The following is an 18,890-nucleotide window of genomic DNA, read 5'->3' on the forward strand; positions in this document are numbered from 1 at the left end:
AATATGTCAAAAATAAAATACTATAATATTCTAAAATAATTAGTATTCAAATAGACTAATAGATTTACATAACAATTATAAATAAATATTATCTCAAACAAGATAATTAAAAAAAAAAACAATAATTTTTATTATTATATGATAATTTTTTTTTTTAAAGTTGACATGTGCTTAAAACACGGGATATATTCTAATGTTGAGTATTTTTGTAGTTTTCATATAATTTCTATTACATTGACACATTTACGGTTACACCATATAGGGGTAATATGACAATGGTATTCGTTTTTTTTTTTGTAAAGTTGGCACTGCTTTGAAAGATATAATACTAGTTTCTAAGCAATAATTTAGATTCTTGTATCAAATTAAAAATAAAAAATCTATAGATTGGATATTGTTTTGTTATCGTCATAAATTGGTTTAATGACTCTAGGATGTGAATAAACATTTAATACAAAACTTAGTCACTTTAAAATTTATTAGTCTTATCACCTAAACACGCTTACGACTATTGACAACAGTGGATTTCTACTAGTAAAGAGATATGCTGAAAATGGAAATCTAAATCAATTTCAATTTTAGTGATTACTAGTACTAAATTTTGTTTATCCGACTCTCAACGCTCCTATAACACGTAGCACGTGTGAATGGCTACCATGAAATTTATTACAAACCTTTTACACAACGGAATGTGTTAGATACATTGATCTTTAAGAAATTTGGAAATCAATTTCCAAAAAAGTTGAAGATATTTTCAGCTTCTATAGCCAACGGTTATCCTAATATGATAACAAAATTAAATGAGAGAGACGCGTAAACTAAATTCTTGATGTTATTAGGAAATTTGAATAAGTTCTTCTTTCCATGTGTAAACAAAAAGAAATAAAGAAAAAAAAACTATTTTCACGAATTAAGAAAACGAAATCCATGAAAATAGGTTTAATTAATAATCAGTAAATATGAGCTGAGAATAGGATCAGGTATAATGGATTTCGTTTGCTTGTGAAAATAGGTTTAATCCATTGTATAGGTTTAATAATCAGTAAGTTATTTATGTTTTCAAACCTATTTTCATCAGTAAATATGAGCTAGATAATATGTTGGTTTGTCACAAGTAACCAAGCAACATACGTACAGTATATGACAAAAGTAACAAATTCGAGCTCATATTTACTGATATTAAAAATAGTTTAATAATCACCAAAATTAAAACAAAAATATTTGACCGGCTTGATTGACTATGACTAGAAAACTAATTTTTAAAAGCTAGTCCATCTTCATTTTTTTAAAAAAAATTAGCAGAATCGTTCAAATTCAATCCTATTATGCGTCTATATGGTTTCAAATCTTAATTAATCTGAATATATAATGCATGTTATCGTCACTACTGTTTTGGACCGTGAAAGGACGGTCCACTAATAAATCTGCATGGACTTTCCCAATATAGTTAGGCTCAAATTATATTTTTAGGCCCAAATAACAAAAAAAAACTACTCCATAAGCAACGATGAAAAAAAAAACATTCCATTAAAATATTCCTTAAATAAATTTATGTATCGAAAGAGCCCATCAGTGCCGTATCCACCACCGTGCTTCCGCCACACACTAGACCGCTACTAAAGCACTGAGAGATACACAAATATGGGATTTGATCTGACTGACTCTCTCAAATCACAAAGGATTAGTAGTAGAAATATATTTTAATAATCGCCGACAATTTCTTCAGATCTCCAAAAAAAAATCTAATCTTATAATATAAAAACCCTTAAGATTTGCATCTGATCTGGTTTTCGAGTGGAGAAGCCATGGGGCACCTGAGTCTACCTGCGTCGAAGCGTAACCCTCGTCAATGGCGTCTCCTCGACATCGTAACCGCTGCTTTCTTCGGTATCGTGCTTCTCTTCTTCGTCCTTTTGTTCACTCCTCTCGGCGATTCCATGGCGGCGTCTGGCAGGCAGACGCTGCTTCTATCGACGGCGTCAGATCCGAGGCAACGGCAGAGATTGGTGGCTTTGGTAGAAGCTGGTCAGCATTTGCAGCCGATCGAGTATTGTCCGGCGGAAGCTGTCGCTCACATGCCTTGTGAGGATCCCAGGAGGAATAGTCAGCTTAGTCGAGAGATGAATTTTTATAGGGAGAGACATTGTCCCTTGCCTGAGGAGACTCCTCTCTGCTTGATTCCTCCGCCTTCTGGTTATAAAATCCCTGTTCCTTGGCCTGAGAGCCTTCACAAGGTGATCATTGAACTTAGATTCGAATTATAGTTATTGGCTCTGTTCTTGGAATTGCTTGCTACTGAGATTGTATAGAGTTCGATTTCTTTGGTGGTCTCATGGTGTTAGGCTTAACTGAGTTAATGGTGGTTGTTTGAAAACTTTTTGTAGATCTGGCATGCAAACATGCCATATAATAAAATTGCTGACCGGAAAGGTCACCAAGGATGGATGAAAAGGGAAGGGGAATACTTCACTTTCCCAGGCGGTGGCACCATGTTTCCTGGCGGAGCTGGCCAATACATTGAGAAACTTGCTCAGTATATTCCGCTTAATGGTGGAACTCTTCGAACTGCCCTTGACATGGGATGCGGGGTAAGAATCATCATTACAAGTCTTTTTTTTTTTAAACTATACATGTTTTGCTGTGTAACATTGTTTCAATACAATTGCAGGTAGCAAGTTTCGGAGGCACTCTACTTTCTCAAGGCATTCTAGCCCTCTCATTTGCTCCAAGAGATTCACACAAATCACAAATTCAATTCGCCTTGGAAAGAGGAGTTCCTGCATTTGTTGCCATGCTTGGCACTCGTAGACTCCCCTTTCCTGCATACTCCTTTGACCTGATGCATTGTTCCAGATGCTTGATTCCTTTTACCGCTTACAGTGAGTCCCTTGGGTTGTGCAACTCTTCTTATCTCGTATGTGTTGCCGTTTGTAGCAGCAATTATTCTTATCTTGCTTGGTGATTCGTCTGTAGATGCAACTTACTTCATCGAAGTAGATAGGTTACTGCGCCCTGGGGGATATCTTGTAATCTCTGGCCCACCTGTACAATGGCCTAAACAGGACAAAGAATGGGCTGATCTTCAGGCGGTAGCTAGAGCTTTGTGCTATGAGCTAATTGCGGTCGATGGAAACACTGTCATCTGGAAGAAGCCTGTTGGAGATTCATGTCTCCCCAGCCAGAATGAGTTTGGGCTCGAGTTGTGTGATGAGTCTGTCCCACCAAGTGATGCATGGTGAGATTTTATTGTCGTGTGATTTTGTGGATGACCTGTTATAAAATTATGTAATAGTATTGAAGTCATTGTTTTTTTCTCCTTAATTTCAGGTATTATAAATTGAAGAAGTGTGTTACCAGGCCATCGTCCGTTAAAGGAGAATTTGCTTTGGGAACTATTTCCAAGTGGCCGGAAAGGCTTACTAAAGTTCCTTCTAGGGCAATTGCTATGAAAAACGGGTTGGATGTGTTTGAAGCAGATGCAAGGCGGTGGGCAAGACGAGTTGCTTATTACAAGGATTCTCTGAACTTGGAGATAAAATCTCCAGCTGTTCGCAATGTCATGGACATGAATGCATTCTTCGGAGGCTTTGCCGCAGCCCTTGCATCTGAACCTGTTTGGGTTATGAATGTCATTCCAGCTCGGAAGCCATTAACTCTTGACGTGATATATGACAGAGGTCTCATCGGTGTTTACCATGATTGGTTAGTCACCTTTGTTGTTTATATATTTGATCAAAGTAAAGACTTTGATATATAACTATCTCTCTTGTTCTGTTCTTAGCCCTTTGCCAGCATCTAGGATTGAACTATCTTACATCACAATTCTTAAGAGTTAAAACCCTATTATTTGGTTCTTGCAGGTGTGAACCCTTTTCAACGTATCCTCGTACGTATGATTTCATCCACGTGTCAGGAATTGAATCACTAATAAAACGGCAAGACTCAAGCAAATCGAGGTACATAACTAACGTAAAACCTTTCTCGTTTGCTAACACGGTCCCTGGCTTATCCGGTTTGCCTAAACTGAGTTCTCTAATATGCATACAGGTGTAGTCTAGTAGATTTAATGGTAGAGATGGACAGAATATTGCGTCCAGAAGGGAAGGTTGTGATCCGAGACTCTCCTGAAGTGCTAGACAAAGTGGCACGAATGGCTCATGCTGTAAGATGGTCTTCTTCAATACACGAGAAAGAACCCGAATCCCATGGAAGAGAGAAGATCCTTATTGCAACCAAATCTCTCTGGAAATTGCCATCAAACTCCCACTGAAGACACGCAAAAAAAAAAAACAAAAGAGGAGAAGAAGAAGCTCTTCTCAGGCATGTAGGTACTGTCACTTTCTCTCCAGCCTCCATCTGTCTGTCTCTAAGACACCAACCAGATGATAGACATTTTTGTGTTCGTGACATTGCCTCTATATGTATTACAATCGTATACTGTCCTGATAATGTTAATTCTTGGTCACACGTGGTTGTGTCAGTGAGTTATGTGCGGGGTCTACCTTTTAGAAGCAACTTGTGACCTACATGAGTAAAGTATGCATGTGACTCTGCGTATAGTTTTTGTACTGGAGACAATGTATTAGGTTGCACGTCCTGGATACGTATTTATGTACTGAAAACCCCAACTTACTGTTGTTACTGACAATTCCTATGATTCAATGCTTTAGTAAAAAAAAAAAAAAAAAAAATGTTGTGGTTTGATTGATTTTGGATGAGAAATGGACACAATAGTAGACTTCTCTATTTCAGTACCTGACTTCAGGTGGGGAGACACAATTTGGTAAAAATCGTGAGAGAGAAAGAAGGCTCCAATTGGTTTGGAAAAAGAAGAAGAAGTTGAGGACATTAATGCAACAAAGGTTTGGTCGTCGTCCTCTTTTGAACCATATTTGTTGTCTCAATAATTGATCCTATGCTATATAGCGTCCAAGACAGTCTGATCGTTTATAATCTGTTTGAACGTAACATCATCGACACTAGAGGATTCAATTTAGATGTGACTCTTGATGGTATTGTCATGTTAGAAAAGTCCACAGTCTTTGCTATGTTTCTAATGGTCTTTGATTTGTTTTCTATGTTCAATAATGTTATATATGGTAAATTCGCAAATATCTTGAAGTGCTATGTATATAATTCATTCTCTGGTTATCGTTTTCAAATTTTATTATGAGGTTGAAATATGCACATGAATATGGTCTTGTAGTCTGGTCATTTTGATGTTAACATTCACATAAAAGTTTGAATCTCCCTTTTTTCTTTTTTTTGTATGGCTCTGGCAAAAATGGTTTTTTTTTTTCATAAGAATGTTTTTGTAATCTCTAGTGTACTGGAGTCGGATTCTACTCTGAGCTATGGTAGAATTTTGATCCAGTTCTTCTGCTAGTCGAAGTTGAATGGTTTATAGTAAGTTACCAAATTAAACCCAACAATGAAAATGACGTTGTTCTTTACACCATCAAACAGGCCAAGAGTGGAATGAATATGATTCCTCTTTGCTTTCAAACCTTTATTCACCAAACCAAATTACTTCATTTCTTTTCGCACCAATAAGAGAAGCCAAATGACTTTTTAAAATTTATTTTGTGTAATTGTGACTGAAAACATGGAAGAAGAAAGTCTAGCTAAAATGAGATAATAGGAAAAGTCGAGTGTAAAATTGTGTTGGGTGCTTGATGATCGGTTATTCTGTGGAACCGACACTCCCATGTGCTTTCAACCGAACCAAACCAATATGATCCACTACTTCCCTTCTTCGTTTTAGTGCGATGGTCTATATATACGGTTCAATTAATTCTGGCTTTACAAACACTAATACTCAGCTAATTTTGTATGTTTAAACCAACATGATTTTTTTTATATATACATAAAACAGTAGTTGAGCGATTTGCTTGATATTCTAAATGAAGATGGATCCGCTATGAATTTATCACTATACGTATCTACATTTGATGTTGTTGGGATGAAGTTTCGGTGGCATGTCAGTTAGAAGTCACATGTGAACACTGCTATAAGCCTATAACGGAGGAGCTATTCACGAAAAAGAATTCGGATTATCCGGCCCTTTTTCCGAACAAACTTCATGTGTAAACGGTTCATTACTTTGTCTGCTAACGAACAACTCTGGGAGTTACAAATATAGGGTTCACCTCCCGTGGCATTGATTTCTTGCATGCAGACTACCTAAAGGTCACATCCATAGCTTCGGTCTTTTGTCTAGAGTTGAGTTAATCAACACTAGTTTTCTGTGTTCATTTCCTAGCAAAGCCTCTAGTCTGAGAGTAGTTTTTCTCAATCATCATACCCGCATTCTAGATTGTTTAATTAAACCGATCTCTCTTTTTACCCTCAAAACAAATCTTATAACTAGTCATGTTGAACATGGAAAACTCTTCAGAAGAACAACATAGTCATGAGTGTTGTTGTCTTAAGACGGACACCATTAGGCAGCAGTCACAAAACAACCAAGTGTACCGAGTACCCAGTACCGACTTACATATATATATATATATATATTTTTTTTTTGAAGAATCATAAACTTCGCAGTATTCAATGTTCTTTTTGTAGTTGGTATAAAATACAAATACGTAAATTAAATGCGTATCTTTCGTCACACAAAACATAATCCCTAATTAAATAAACTATGGCAAACACAAACATATTCGGATGACCGCTATTCCATAAAAGCTAGTAGTATGTGTGCAGTCTACAAGGCAGGTAAGTAACAATTAATCAGTGCTAAGTTTTCTCCATTATCAATCTAATAATTGTACTTATTAAATTTACCAAATCATCTCACCCTATTTAGGGCATACAATTTTGCTCAATAATGGAGCTTAGAACGACTAATTATGGAATGTCCTTCGGTTGACAGAGAAGCTCGCTTCTTCATGTCGTCAACTTAAAATTTGTAGATTCTTCTTTCACAACTTAATAAAAGATTCTATAGTCTATTTATATACCAAAAGTATAAATTAAAAAGTGCATGTCAATAATTGAAAAAAATGCATATATGATGATGGATTTATGAAATTAATAAGGTAAAAAAGGTTGTGTGGGGGGGGCGAGTAGCAGAAAAAGGCGCGTGGGATAGACAAAAAAAACGTTACGAAAAGAGAGAAAAAGTCAACCGACTTGTTCTTCTTTTGGTGAAGAAGAGAGAGTCTCTCGTGCATTCGTAAGGTTTCCAAGAGTCCACACCACATCTCTCTCATCCTCTTTAACGTTTTTTCTCTCACTTTTTTTTTTAATTTAATTTAATATTACTTCCGTTTTTTCCTCTTTCATTTAATCCTGTTTATATAAATTGTTTTCATATATAGTTTCATTTTTATAGAATTAATTAATTAACCTACAGAGAAAATAAGGGTTAATGGGTCCAATATATGGGTTGGCTTGATTCTATTTTAAAAAGTTTTCTGTTTAAAAAGGGATAATACTTACAAAGGTGACTTTATTATCTACAATATATTAAGTATTATTTAATAAAAGTGGTGATACTTAAAATGGACTTGAAACCATATCTTGTAGATTTAACTTTTAGTACAGTTTTGGGTCTAAGTTTCACTACCTTTTGATAAAAAAAAAATCTATTAGTATTAAATTAGAAAGATTTTAAAATAAACAAATGTCATTAGTTGGTTCAGATTTAGCTTTGATTTTAGTATATAATAATAAATAAAAGACAATATAAAAAAAAAGTCAGGTCAGTTAAAAAAGAAAAGTCAGGTCAGTTATAGGTCTTTTTGGATTTGAATCAGAGATTTTTAATTAGACTCACTTTATGAAAACTTATAAAAGAAAACTAAAAACTGTCAAAATGCATTAAACAAAAAAATGAAATGGAAAGATATAAAAGAAGAAAACAAAATCTAATACTTAAAAAAAGAAAAGTCAGGTCAGTTATAGGTCTTTTTGGATTTGAATCAGATTTTTTTTTTTAAATTAGATTCACTTTATTAAAAATAGATGAAAACACTTCTATTAAAAAAACTAAAAAATTGTCAAAATGCATTAATAAAAAAAAAATGAAAAGGAAAGATAATAAAAGAAGAAAACAAAATCTAAAAAAAATAATATAAAAAGGCATGACCGTCCCTCTCATTGTTTTTAAAAACTAGTATATATTAAAATATAAAAAAGAAGAGAAAGAAAAAAAAGAGAGTCAAAATCAGACATGCAAGTGTGAATATAGAAGAGAGAGAGACTCTTCTTCCACCCTCTCAGTTACCTCAAAACTAGGGTTTTACCCCATCTTCTTCTTTTTCTTCTTCTTCCCCACAACACATCACTCTCTGAAAGACAATAAGAGAGAGAGAGAAACACTAAAAAAAATAAGAGAAGAAACCATTTAATCTGAAGAGAAAAGAGAGAGAGAGACTGAGAACGAAGAGCACATGAGAGAGAAGTTGATTACAATTTCCGCTTTCGTTCTCTTTCTCTCTCCTCCATTTCAGTAAATTTTTATTTTTTCTGGGTTTCTTCTTCTTCTTCTTCTAATCATCATCATCATTTTTTTGGTTTATTCAGTTCTCTCGATCCATCTCTTACTTGTTTCGTGAAAAAAAGTCTCAATCTTTTACTTCCCTTAATTCTCCTTTATAGGTGTTTTTTTTTTTTTTCATTAGAATCTCATCTCTGTGTGAGTTTTTGATGAACTTCGGTAGTCTCTTTGATAATACACCCGGTGGTGGCTCAACCGGAGCAAGACTCCTCTCCGGTTTAAGTTATGGCAACCACACAGCCGCTACTAACGTTTTACCCGGTGGTGCTATGGCTCAAGCGGCGGCTGCGGCTAGCCTCTTCTCTCCTCCTCTAACCAAATCTGTTTACGCTTCCCCTGGCCTCTCTCTAGCCCTCGTACGACGCCGTCTACTCTACTTCAAATATATTTATTTTAAATAGAGAAAAAAAACCTAATTATTATTTTGGTTTGTGTTCGGACAGGAGCAACCGGAGAGAGGGACAAACAACCGTGGAGAAGCGTCGATGAGGAACAATAACGTCGGAGGAGGAGGCGATAATTTCGATGGGAGTGTTAATAGAAGGAGCCGCGAAGAGGAACATGAGAGCAGATCTGGTAGTGACAACATCGAAGGTATCTCCGGTGAAGATCAAGACGCCGCTGATAAGCCTCCTAGGAAGAAACGTTATCACCGACACACTCCTCAACAAATCCAAGAACTCGAATCGTAATATAATCCCATCCCCTCTCCCTCTCTCTCCGATCCCTCTTATTATTATTCTATCTCTTTCGTTCGATCTGAGTTTAATTTTTTTTTTTTTTTTATCATTCAGTATGTTCAAAGAGTGTCCACACCCAGACGAGAAGCAACGACTGGAACTAAGTAAGAGACTTTGCTTAGAGACAAGACAAGTCAAGTTCTGGTTCCAGAATCGTCGCACTCAGATGAAAGTATGTGCTTTAAATATAATTATATCACCAAATTAAAAATCCAAGAAAAATGAAGCTTTTTATTTTGGATGTTGTAATGAAAATAATATTTGGTTATAATCAAATCGTTTGGGCGCAGACACAATTAGAGAGGCATGAGAACGCATTGTTGAGACAAGAGAACGATAAGCTAAGAGCTGAGAACATGTCGATTCGTGAAGCAATGAGGAACCCAATCTGCACCAATTGCGGTGGACCTGCCATGCTCGGTGATGTCTCTCTCGAAGAACACCATCTCCGTATCGAAAACGCTCGTTTGAAAGACGAGCTAGATCGCGTCTGTAACCTCACCGGTAAATTCCTCGGCCACCACCACCATCACTACAACTCCTCCCTCGAACTCGCCGTCGGCACCAACAACGGAGGAAACTTCGCTTTCCCTCCTGATTTCGGCGGTGGCGCTTGCTTGCCTCCGCCGCAACAGCAGCAGCAGCAGACGGGGATCAACGGGATTGATCAGAAGTCAGTTTTGCTGGAGCTGGCTTTAAACGCCATGGATGAGTTAGTGAAGCTCGCTCATAGTGAAGAACCGTTATGGGTCAAAAGCTTAGACGGTGAGAGAGATGAGCTTAACCAAGACGAGTACATGAGAACGTTTTCTTCCACTAAACCAACCGGTTTAGCTACTGAAGCTTCTCGTACCTCCGGTATGGTCATCATCAATAGCTTAGCTCTCGTCGAGACTTTAATGGACTCCGTAAGTCTTCAATTTATTATAGCTCCATTTTTTTTTATATATTTCCTACATTTATTTTTAGTTATTATATATATAATCTGTTTAACTAGAACCGGTGGACGGAGATGTTTCCGTGTAACGTCGCAAGAGCCACAACCACCGACAGTATCTCCGGTGGGATGGCCGGAACAATAAACGGTGCACTTCAACTGGTAAACTAATAATATCTTCTTAAATATCAATCACATTCCGGTTTAATATCTGGTTTTTGGTTATACTAAACCGGTTGATACGTACGTGCAGATGAATGCGGAGCTACAAGTTTTGTCTCCGTTGGTACCGGTTCGCAATGTTAATTTTCTCCGGTTCTGCAAACAGCACGCCGAGGGCGTGTGGGCGGTGGTGGATGTATCAATTGAACCCATCCGGGAAAACTCCGGTGGCTCTCCAGTGATCCGGCGATTACCATCAGGCTGTGTAGTGCAGGATATGTCCAATGGATACGCTAAGGTAAACTCTTTTTTTTTTTTACACTAAAAGCGTTACATAATATTTATTATTATCTAATGATCAGAAACATATTGGAATCTTTTTTTCTTTTCTAAATATGCTTATTAAATTGGTTTTTGAATAATTCGATAGAAATGAAGAAAATTAGGATCTCCAGGTTTTTAATTGGGTGATCACTAGACGAAGAAGCTCAAGCATCAATGAGTCTTGTTTTTTAGCCATTACTCGCTGCACCCACTTCACTGTCACTCTCGTTTTATTTTTTCCCTTTTTCTAATCTTACCTCTCCAAATTTGTTATTCCAGAGTTTATTCTCTCTAGTCTTAATTTTGTGATTTCCTTGTTTGGAATCCTTTTTCTTCTAATTTTTTTTAATTTCTCTCCCCCTCAGACGTTATTTTTTATATAAGAAAAATACAATTTAATATGATTTTATGTCAGAATAGGAAAATAAAAATAATTTGAATAGGCTTTTTTCTTCCTCGAAATTTGTTCCCCGAACCTTCCGAGATTGCTGAAATTTTATGGATCCGGATGCTTCTCTCTCTGTCGGATTCTCTGGATTAGATTTCAAGTTTTCGACAACTGGGTCTGTCTCTAAATTCGAAAATCTCATTTCTTTTAGTATTTAATTAGTAATTTTGCTCCCTATTCCATGAAGCATCTGTCCAATATTATTTGTGCGCATTTTGGAAAGAACACATTAATTTCATATGCATGTATTGAAAAAAGCTTCTTAATCATCGTTTTAATAAATCAATTTTTCATGTTTCTATTCCGTTCTTCCATGCGGCCTCGTATATCCCGTCTCTATCATCAACAGATATAGTATAGTATAAATATTTATTTCAGTTGTCTTATTATCTTGAATTTTATCGTGTACTATTTTCCATTAAAAATTAACATGTTATCGATCTCCAGTGCAAAAGTACTTACACTTAGAAGTAGACCGGTTTGGTTGTTGGTATTAGCGCTTAATGAGGATTTTGGTTTCCGGATTGTGTAGGTCACGTGGGTGGAGCATGCAGAATACGACGAGAACCAAATCCACCAGCTGTACAGGCCATTGCTACGGTCAGGCCTTGGTTTTGGCTCGCAAAGATGGCTCGCTACACTTCAGAGACAATGCGAGTGTCTCGCCGTCCTCATGTCTTCCTCCGTGACAGCTCAAGACAACACATGTCCGTTTCTTACACACTTCTTCTCATTATGCTTATACATCAATAATTAATCTCTCTATAGTTACAAAACATTTAACCTTATTATATATATTGGAAAAAACCAGCTATAACGCCTGGTGGTCGGAAAAGCATGCTGAAGTTAGCTCAACGTATGACTTTCAACTTCTGCTCGGGTATCTCTGCGCCGTCGGTCCACAACTGGAGCAAGCTCACTGTCGGAAATGTAGACCCGGACGTTCGAGTAATGACCCGTAAGAGTGTGGACGATCCAGGGGAGCCTCCGGGGATTGTTTTGAGCGCAGCCACGTCTGTGTGGCTTCCGGCTTCGCCACAGCGTCTGTTTGATTTCGTGAGGAACGAACGGATGAGATGCGAATGGGATATTCTTTCCAACGGTGGTCCCATGCAGGAGATGGCCCACATTGCCAAAGGTCAAGATCAAGGCGTCTCTCTCCTCCGCTCCAACGTAAGTTTTTTTTTTCTTTTCAATACCGGTTTAACATTGCTATTTTAGCCGGTTAGTACTGGATCTCATTGTAGTAACATCGGTGCATGGAATATGGTTGCCGGTAAAGCTGATTAGGTGTGTCATGTGTGTGTGTGTCATTTGGTTCGGTAGTTTGTGGGGAATATGGATTAGGTGATTGTGACGTTTTTGTCCCTGGGGTTGATGGTGGTATGACGGACAAAAGAGTGGATTGGGAAAGGACAATATAGGAATTTGGGTGGTATCAAAAGATGACACAACAATTTTTTATTTGTTTAATATTATACAGGAGTAGAAAACAAAAGTGTCACAGCTTTTGGAAGGGTTTAGAAAGTCAATATTAATAGGACAGTTTCGACCTTTACTTTGGTTCTGTATTTTTTGACTTTTCACCACTTCCTACTTTTTTCTTTGTTTGTTATCTGGAAAGCTATTTTGACTTGTTTCTCTGTTCATCCTGAAGCGTTACACTGTTTGGTCAGTGTGGCAATTTCTCGTAAATAGATACATCGAGCTAAGGGTTATTTTGGTTATTTTGCTATCTTTTTGACTCTACTACAGGCAATGAACGCGAATCAGAGTAGTATGCTGATACTTCAGGAGACATGCATTGACGCATCTGGAGCGCTTGTAGTCTACGCGCCTGTTGACATCCCGGCCATGCATGTGGTCATGAACGGTGGAGATTCGTCCTACGTGGCTCTCCTTCCGTCCGGGTTTGCTGTTCTGCCTGACGGAGGCATGGATGGTGGCTCCTCCGGTGACAGTGAACAACGACCCGTTGGTGGTGGGTCACTCTTGACGGTGGCCTTTCAAATACTTGTTAACAATCTCCCTACCGCAAAACTCACAGTTGAGTCGGTGGAAACGGTTAACAACTTAATATCATGCACCGTTCAGAAGATTCGAGCCGCTTTACAGTGCGAAAGCTAAGCCTGAGAGTGAGTTCCGGAGTTTAGAAGCGCGTGTGTTTCTCTTTTTTTTTTTAAACTGAGTTGTGAATTTTTAACTTAAGGTCATGTACTTTGGGAGGGGGTGTCGAGTCAAGAACGAACCGCGCAAGTGGCGAAATCCAACTCCTTATGTCACCGTGATGGGACCAGGACATGAAAGGTTTCCGGTCGGATCACGGTGGAGGAGTTGGTGGTTCGGGTATTGACTGGGGTTGGAAACCCCCCTTATATCCTTTTCTTTTTCTTTTCTTTTTCTTGTCTGTTTGGGGTATTATTATTTGGTTATAAATGTAAAAAACTCATGGAGCGGGGAGTGAGCCACACGCGCGGGGTGTGTTGTGGTTACAAAAACGCGAACCGTGGGATGTTGTTACATTTTTTACATATATTATGTGTGGTTGGACTTTGGATGGATCTGTTTCGTTTCAAGTTAAAAAAAAAAACAATAACAAGAAAAAGCTGTCTCGTGGAGCATTAAATGTAATTTGCAGGCAATATTACATAATTCATTTAATGCAATCCCTTGGCTCCTTCCTTTGCATGATGATATGGTGGGCTTACGTATTCCGCCATTTTCGTTGCGCCACGTCATACCATGACAGTCTGGTTGTTCGAGGAGCCAGACGTTACGGCGTCGTTTTCTCCGTTGTGTTTTTTTTTTTTTGTTCCTTTTCTTTTCTTTCTCTAGTAATTCGTTTTCTTGTTTTTAAGTGCAGCAAAAAGACACAGACGGGCAAAAAACAACGTAAACAAGTCAAATTCGAATCGACGGTCGAGAGTGTATATATATATATAACAGCGTCGACAGCTCAACAGATATGGGCTTTATTTAAAAGCCTATCAACATCTTTAAGACCTGGCTCCTTATAGGTAGTGATTTCGAATTCTGGGCCTATGATAATCTCTAGGACCCACTACTTATTTTGTTGGCCAATGGGGCTTAAGTTGTCTGATAAATTAAAAAGCCCGTAAGACTCGATTGGCTCAAACCTCAAGCTATCACGGTATTTTTCTATTTAATAAATTCGAGATGCAAACAAACTAAAACACTTCCTCATTGCATTAGATGCAAACACTTTCCCAAACTATAATATTTCAGATACAAAGTAGCAAACTACCAACCTATAACTGTTGTATTACTTTTTTCCAATTTAGAATGGTTGTTAGCTTATGATTTATTAATAAAAAGGGAAATGTTTAACCCCCTCTATAGAGTTTATCCGATTACAATGGCTCATAAAACAGGATAATAATGTGTAGTATATAGAGTTGAGTTAATAGATAAAGTTTTGAAAAGATGATTATGATTAATATAGTAGATTAGTAGTCTGTCTAAAAGCAGTAAAGAAATAGTAGTAGTATAATTTAACTCAGTGCAGTGCAGGAAAGAGAGAGAGAGAGGGGGGGGGGGAAGTGGTCAAAGGAAGGTCAAACAATCCAAGTCTCTCCCGCATATTCCGCGTGCCCTTTAGATGCAATCATTCAAACAACACAGGCCAATGCCATCATCATTCATCCATCCCCTTCCCCTTTGCTTATTCCCGGATCCGTAATTAACACAACCATACAGGGGTGTTTTGGTAAACACAGGTAGTCGAAATCAGGCGGATTCATCCTGACCCGTCGGATGAGTTGCTGCGATGAATCAACGGTGAGGATTCAAGGTTTGACCAAAAAAAAAAGAAAAGTACACAGAGATAGAGGAGAACGAGGCTGGCATGATTGGCTTTGGCCACGAGAGAGAGAGAGAGAGAGAGAGAGAGAGAGAAAGAAGAGAGCAAAGATTCCACCTGGTTGGGTCGGCAATAGAGAGAGGAAGAAGAAATCGAAGAAGCTCGACGAACAGATTCTTCCCCCTTCCCTTGAGAGATTTTTGTTTGCTCGGAGGAGTTGTGCGAATTTGAATATCTGAATCTGTTTTATTCCTTTTTGCTTTTTTTGCTTTTTCTCTCTCTCTCTCTCTCTCTCTCTCTCTCTCTCTCTCTCTCTCTTTCTTTCTCTCTCTCCACATGAAGCTGTGGTGAAGATTTTTTTGGGAGATTTAGGGTTTTCTGAGTTGTTCGTCCTGGTTTTGGTTGGTGGTTGAAAGCGAAGATGAACGTGATGCGTCGTCTCAAGAGCATTGCTTCCGGTCGTACCTCGATTTCTTCCGATCCTGTATGTCTTCTTTTTTTGCATTTCCTTATTATTTTTTCTTAAAATTAATTTGTGAAGATCAGATTAGAGATTTACGTTTCTGATTTGATTTTATGAAATTTTATTTCTTCAATTTTTCATCCATATGTTATGGATTGGTGTATGTTCCAAGTCAAAATGAGTTTTTTTTTTTAGATCTTAGTTTTAGATTTCGCTTAAGTAATGCTTATGTTTCATTTGATTTGTCGATGAGTATTGTGTTCTTGATTTTGATGATATGTTGTTGACCTGACTGAGAGATTTGGTGTTTTTTTTTTATTTATTTTGTTTGAAGGGTGGGGACTATGGGATGAAGAGAGCCAAGCTTGATCAAGAGAACGACAACTTGTGTGCTGATCCAATGCAGGTTGACCAAACTAGTTCTTCTTCTTCTTCTGATATCAAACCTGACATTTTCCCACTAGAAAGTGTTGCTGGAACCTCAAATGGCCATCCTCTCTCAGATAAACCCGTCGATGATCATCATCATCATCATCAGCTCCCTGAAGTTATGACCGATATGAGGATTCGAGATGACCGAAATGCCTACCGCGACGACAAGGTGAGTTGCTTTGCCAGTTTTTTTCAATATCATCCCCTACCTCTCTATTAGCCATCATTTTGCTCACATCTCCCATTGGGGGCTTGCAGGAGATGGAGACAACTATTGTAAACGGCAGTGGGACTGAAACGGGACAAGTTATTACAACGACTGTTGGGGGTAGAGATGGAAAGCCTAAGCAGGTTTTTTTTTTGCTGATTTGCCATTTTGTGTTTGTGAAAAGCTATTAATCATTTCTTCTATGAAAAGATGCTTTCTCTATTCACTTCTCTTCTCCTCTTCACAGTTAGTTGGGTGTATCTTTACTTTTTTTTACCCTTTATTACTTGTTATTACAGACAATCTCATACATGGCCCAGCGAGTGGTTGGAACCGGCTCATTCGGAGTAGTGTTCCAGGTAGTTGGATATCTTTTATAGCAGGAACAAAACTAATCCTTAACTTTTTTGTCGTGTCCGGAATTTTTGACTTCCTGTCTGAATTTTTGGGTTTAGGCCAAGTGTTTGGAAACGGGTGAACAAGTTGCAATTAAGAAGGTTCTGCAGGATAAAAGATACAAGAACAGAGAACTTCAGATAATGCGCTTGCAAGACCATCCCAACGTTGTGCGACTGAGGCATTCTTTCTTTTCAACAACTGACAAGGATGAGCTGTATCTCAACCTTGTCCTTGAGTATGTTCCTGAAACTGTCTACAGAGCATCAAAGCACTATACCAAAATAAATCAGCATATGCCAATTATCTTTGTTCAGCTCTACACTTATCAGGTGAGTTCTTTAAGCTCTCCACTTAATCGTTCCTAGTAATCTGTGTATAGCAAGCATAAAGCTTCAGATACATTGAAATTTATAATTTTGCTTATGTTGATTTTGTCCTTTCTATTACATATCAGATTTGCCGTGCGCTGAACTACTTACATCGCGTAGTTGGGGTGTGTCACCGTGACATCAAGCCACAAAATCTACTGGTATAGTGTAAATTCTTTCTGCTTAAAAGGTTGTTAAGCCGTATATATGAATATTACATTGATTCTCTTATGATGTGGCTTTCATAGGTCAATCCCCAAACTCATCAACTAAAAATTTGCGATTTTGGAAGCGCGAAGATGTTGGTATGTTCATTTTATTTTTTGAAGTGTTCTGGTTGATGGGTTGTCTTTTCAACAATGATTGCTAATACTATTGTGTGTCTTTAGGTGCCAGGTGAACCGAACATATCCTATATATGCTCCCGGTACTACAGGGCCCCAGAACTTATATTTGGGGCGACAGAGTATACCAATGCCATTGACATGTGGTCCGGCGGTTGTGTTATGGCAGAACTTTTACTAGGCCAAGTGAGACTTGTATATTTTAAAGTTTAGATTATGGTGAACTGGTTTTTAATTTATTAGTTGCATCCTAACTTCAAAATCACATTTAATCTGATTTGAACTGTTGGTATTCTACCTGTAGCCACTGTTTCCCGGGGAAAGTGGCATTGATCAGCTGGTGGAGATAATTAAGGTACTTATGATCATCCCTCGTTTTCTTTCATCTCTTTTCTCTATTTCATGTGTACTATCTTACTCAAGTGTACATCTACCAGATTCTTGGGACGCCTACAAGAGAAGAAATACGGTGTATGAATCCCAATTACACAGAGTTCAAGTTTCCTCAAATCAAAGCTCATCCGTGGCACAAGGTTTGTGAAAATAACCGCAGGTGCCGCTTTGGTGCATGTGCATGTTCAAATGAAATCTAATGTAGCACATAACTCCTCTTCAGATTTTCCACAAGCGAATGCCACCTGAAGCAGTAGACCTCGTCTCAAGACTCCTCCAGTATTCGCCAAACCTTCGGTGCACTGCTGTAAGACTAAATCCTATTAGACACCACAAAACTATATAAGGCTGATTTAGAATTTTCTAAGTTCAAAACCCTTTTTCCTTTTGGTTAGTTGGAAGCTTGTGCACACCCCTTCTTTGATGACTTACGGGACCCGAATCTTTCACTGCCAAATGGAAGAGCTCTGCCTCCATTGTTTAACTTCACTGCCCAAGGTCAGCCCATGAATTATATTTTTTCTAGACAAAAAATTGTGAAGTAGCTATTAGCCAGCTTTGTTGAGAATCACAATCATATTGTGAAGGGTAGAAATTGCAGCAGAAAAAAAATAATTTTTTGATGGATTGGGTCTCATTGATTTTGTTGCCATGCATTTGAATGTTCAGAACTTGCGGGTGCATCAACAGAGCTGCGACAGCGTCTAATTCCAGCGCATTGCCAGGGAACGGGAAGTAGCTCTTAGGATCATTTATAGTGTGTCCAAATCCAGCTTTCTATCTCTCCATCTATTTACTGCAAGTGTGTACATCAATTTTGAACCACTTCTGCTTCCAAGCTTTGTGGCTGGAGGAATGTCTGGAAATCTGCATGCCGGGACCCTAGGAGATGTGAAATAACTGGGGGGGTTCATGGAGCTTCTTCTGACTGGCTTCTCTCTCTCTCTCTCTGTTTGCTCTCTCCTTTCTCTCTTTTTTTTTTGGCCACCTTCACTTTCATTTTTTTGTTGTTTCACAAATCTGACCCCCTTATATGTTTGGTGTATCATTATTATATGTTTGTAATCCATCAAGATCATTTCCCTTGCCGTAATATCGCAAGCTTGTTTTCTAATAAGATTCAGTTTTATGTTCATACCCAAATTGGATTTTCTGTGACAAAACAACTCTACAGATGTTTTGTTATCACTTGATTTCTTTTTACTTTTTGCAGGAGATTTGTTTTCACTTTGACTTAAGATTTTTGTCGAAGTCGATAGCTGTCTTTTAATAATGTTTTCACTTCCGTCTCGATGAAACTTATAAACCACTCACTTCATGTAGTCATCGAAATTAACCACCGTAAGTAA

At 37.9% G+C, this 18,890-nt stretch overlaps 3 protein-coding genes across 4 annotated transcripts; all 3 read left to right on the plus strand.

Moving 5' to 3' along the window:
* Nucleotides 1–1,474: 1,474 nt before the first annotated feature.
* Nucleotides 1,475–4,467, plus strand: LOC104738561 (putative pectin methyltransferase QUA3). The gene is made up of 7 exons (XM_087481510.1): nucleotides 1,475–2,234; nucleotides 2,385–2,588; nucleotides 2,669–2,879; nucleotides 2,974–3,235; nucleotides 3,328–3,702; nucleotides 3,861–3,956; nucleotides 4,048–4,467. The coding sequence occupies exons 1-7, from the start codon at nucleotides 1,806–1,808 to the stop codon at nucleotides 4,268–4,270; spliced, it is 1,800 nt and encodes a 599-aa protein (XP_087337636.1). The 5' UTR covers nucleotides 1,475–1,805; the 3' UTR covers nucleotides 4,271–4,467.
* Nucleotides 4,468–7,826: 3,359 nt separating this feature from the next.
* On the plus strand, nucleotides 7,827–13,675 carry LOC104737707 (homeobox-leucine zipper protein ANTHOCYANINLESS 2). Of its 2 annotated transcripts, XR_015577632.1 has the most exons (10): nucleotides 7,827–8,859; nucleotides 8,947–9,191; nucleotides 9,298–9,415; nucleotides 9,534–10,151; nucleotides 10,241–10,342; nucleotides 10,434–10,640; nucleotides 10,773–11,229; nucleotides 11,647–11,821; nucleotides 11,926–12,287; nucleotides 12,870–13,675. XR_015577632.1 is itself a non-coding variant. In XM_010457948.3 (9 exons), the coding sequence occupies exons 1-9, from the start codon at nucleotides 8,653–8,655 to the stop codon at nucleotides 13,239–13,241; spliced, it is 2,406 nt and encodes an 801-aa protein (XP_010456250.2). In that variant the 5' UTR covers nucleotides 7,967–8,652; the 3' UTR covers nucleotides 13,242–13,675. The 2 variants fall into 2 exon arrangements, 1 of the variants encoding a protein (XP_010456250.2); XM_010457948.3 differs by lacking the exon at nucleotides 10,773–11,229 and having other exon boundaries at nucleotides 7,967–8,859.
* A 1,288-nt stretch (nucleotides 13,676–14,963) lies between these two features.
* On the plus strand, nucleotides 14,964–18,684 carry LOC104737708 (shaggy-related protein kinase theta). The gene is made up of 13 exons (XM_010457949.3): nucleotides 14,964–15,418; nucleotides 15,732–15,998; nucleotides 16,088–16,180; nucleotides 16,337–16,396; nucleotides 16,493–16,765; nucleotides 16,891–16,965; nucleotides 17,053–17,109; nucleotides 17,194–17,334; nucleotides 17,453–17,503; nucleotides 17,586–17,681; nucleotides 17,765–17,848; nucleotides 17,937–18,039; nucleotides 18,211–18,684. The coding sequence occupies exons 1-13, from the start codon at nucleotides 15,356–15,358 to the stop codon at nucleotides 18,285–18,287; spliced, it is 1,440 nt and encodes a 479-aa protein (XP_010456251.1). The 5' UTR covers nucleotides 14,964–15,355; the 3' UTR covers nucleotides 18,288–18,684.
* The last annotated feature ends 206 nt before the right edge of the window (nucleotides 18,685–18,890 follow it).

The sequence above is a fragment of the Camelina sativa genome, chromosome 13, assembly GCF_030686135.1.
Source record: "Camelina sativa cultivar CO46 ecotype springtype chromosome 13, ASM3068613v1".
NCBI classification, from domain to species: domain Eukaryota; kingdom Viridiplantae; phylum Streptophyta; class Magnoliopsida; order Brassicales; family Brassicaceae; genus Camelina; species Camelina sativa.

Excerpts from the sequence above, each read along its gene's own strand:
- LOC104738561 (XM_087481510.1), top strand. The coding sequence starts at position 1,806 with ATGGGGCACCTGAGTCTACCTGCGTCGAAGCGTAACCCTCGTCAATGG. Across the intron at positions 2,880-2,973 it reads GATTCCTTTTACCGCTTACA|ATGCAACTTACTTCATCGAA; the intron begins GTGAGTCCCTTG and ends ATTCGTCTGTAG. Across the intron at positions 3,957-4,047 it reads CAAGACTCAAGCAAATCGAG|GTGTAGTCTAGTAGATTTAA; the intron begins GTACATAACTAA and ends ATATGCATACAG.
- LOC104737707 (XM_010457948.3), top strand. The coding sequence starts at position 8,653 with ATGAACTTCGGTAGTCTCTTTGATAATACACCCGGTGGTGGCTCAACC. Across the intron at positions 9,192-9,297 it reads CAAATCCAAGAACTCGAATC|TATGTTCAAAGAGTGTCCAC; the intron begins GTAATATAATCC and ends TTTATCATTCAG. Across the intron at positions 10,641-11,646 it reads TGTCCAATGGATACGCTAAG|GTCACGTGGGTGGAGCATGC; the intron begins GTAAACTCTTTT and ends CGGATTGTGTAG.
- LOC104737708 (XM_010457949.3), top strand. The coding sequence starts at position 15,356 with ATGAACGTGATGCGTCGTCTCAAGAGCATTGCTTCCGGTCGTACCTCG. Across the intron at positions 16,397-16,492 it reads CATTCGGAGTAGTGTTCCAG|GCCAAGTGTTTGGAAACGGG; the intron begins GTAGTTGGATAT and ends TTTTGGGTTTAG. Across the intron at positions 17,849-17,936 it reads CAAACCTTCGGTGCACTGCT|TTGGAAGCTTGTGCACACCC; the intron begins GTAAGACTAAAT and ends CCTTTTGGTTAG.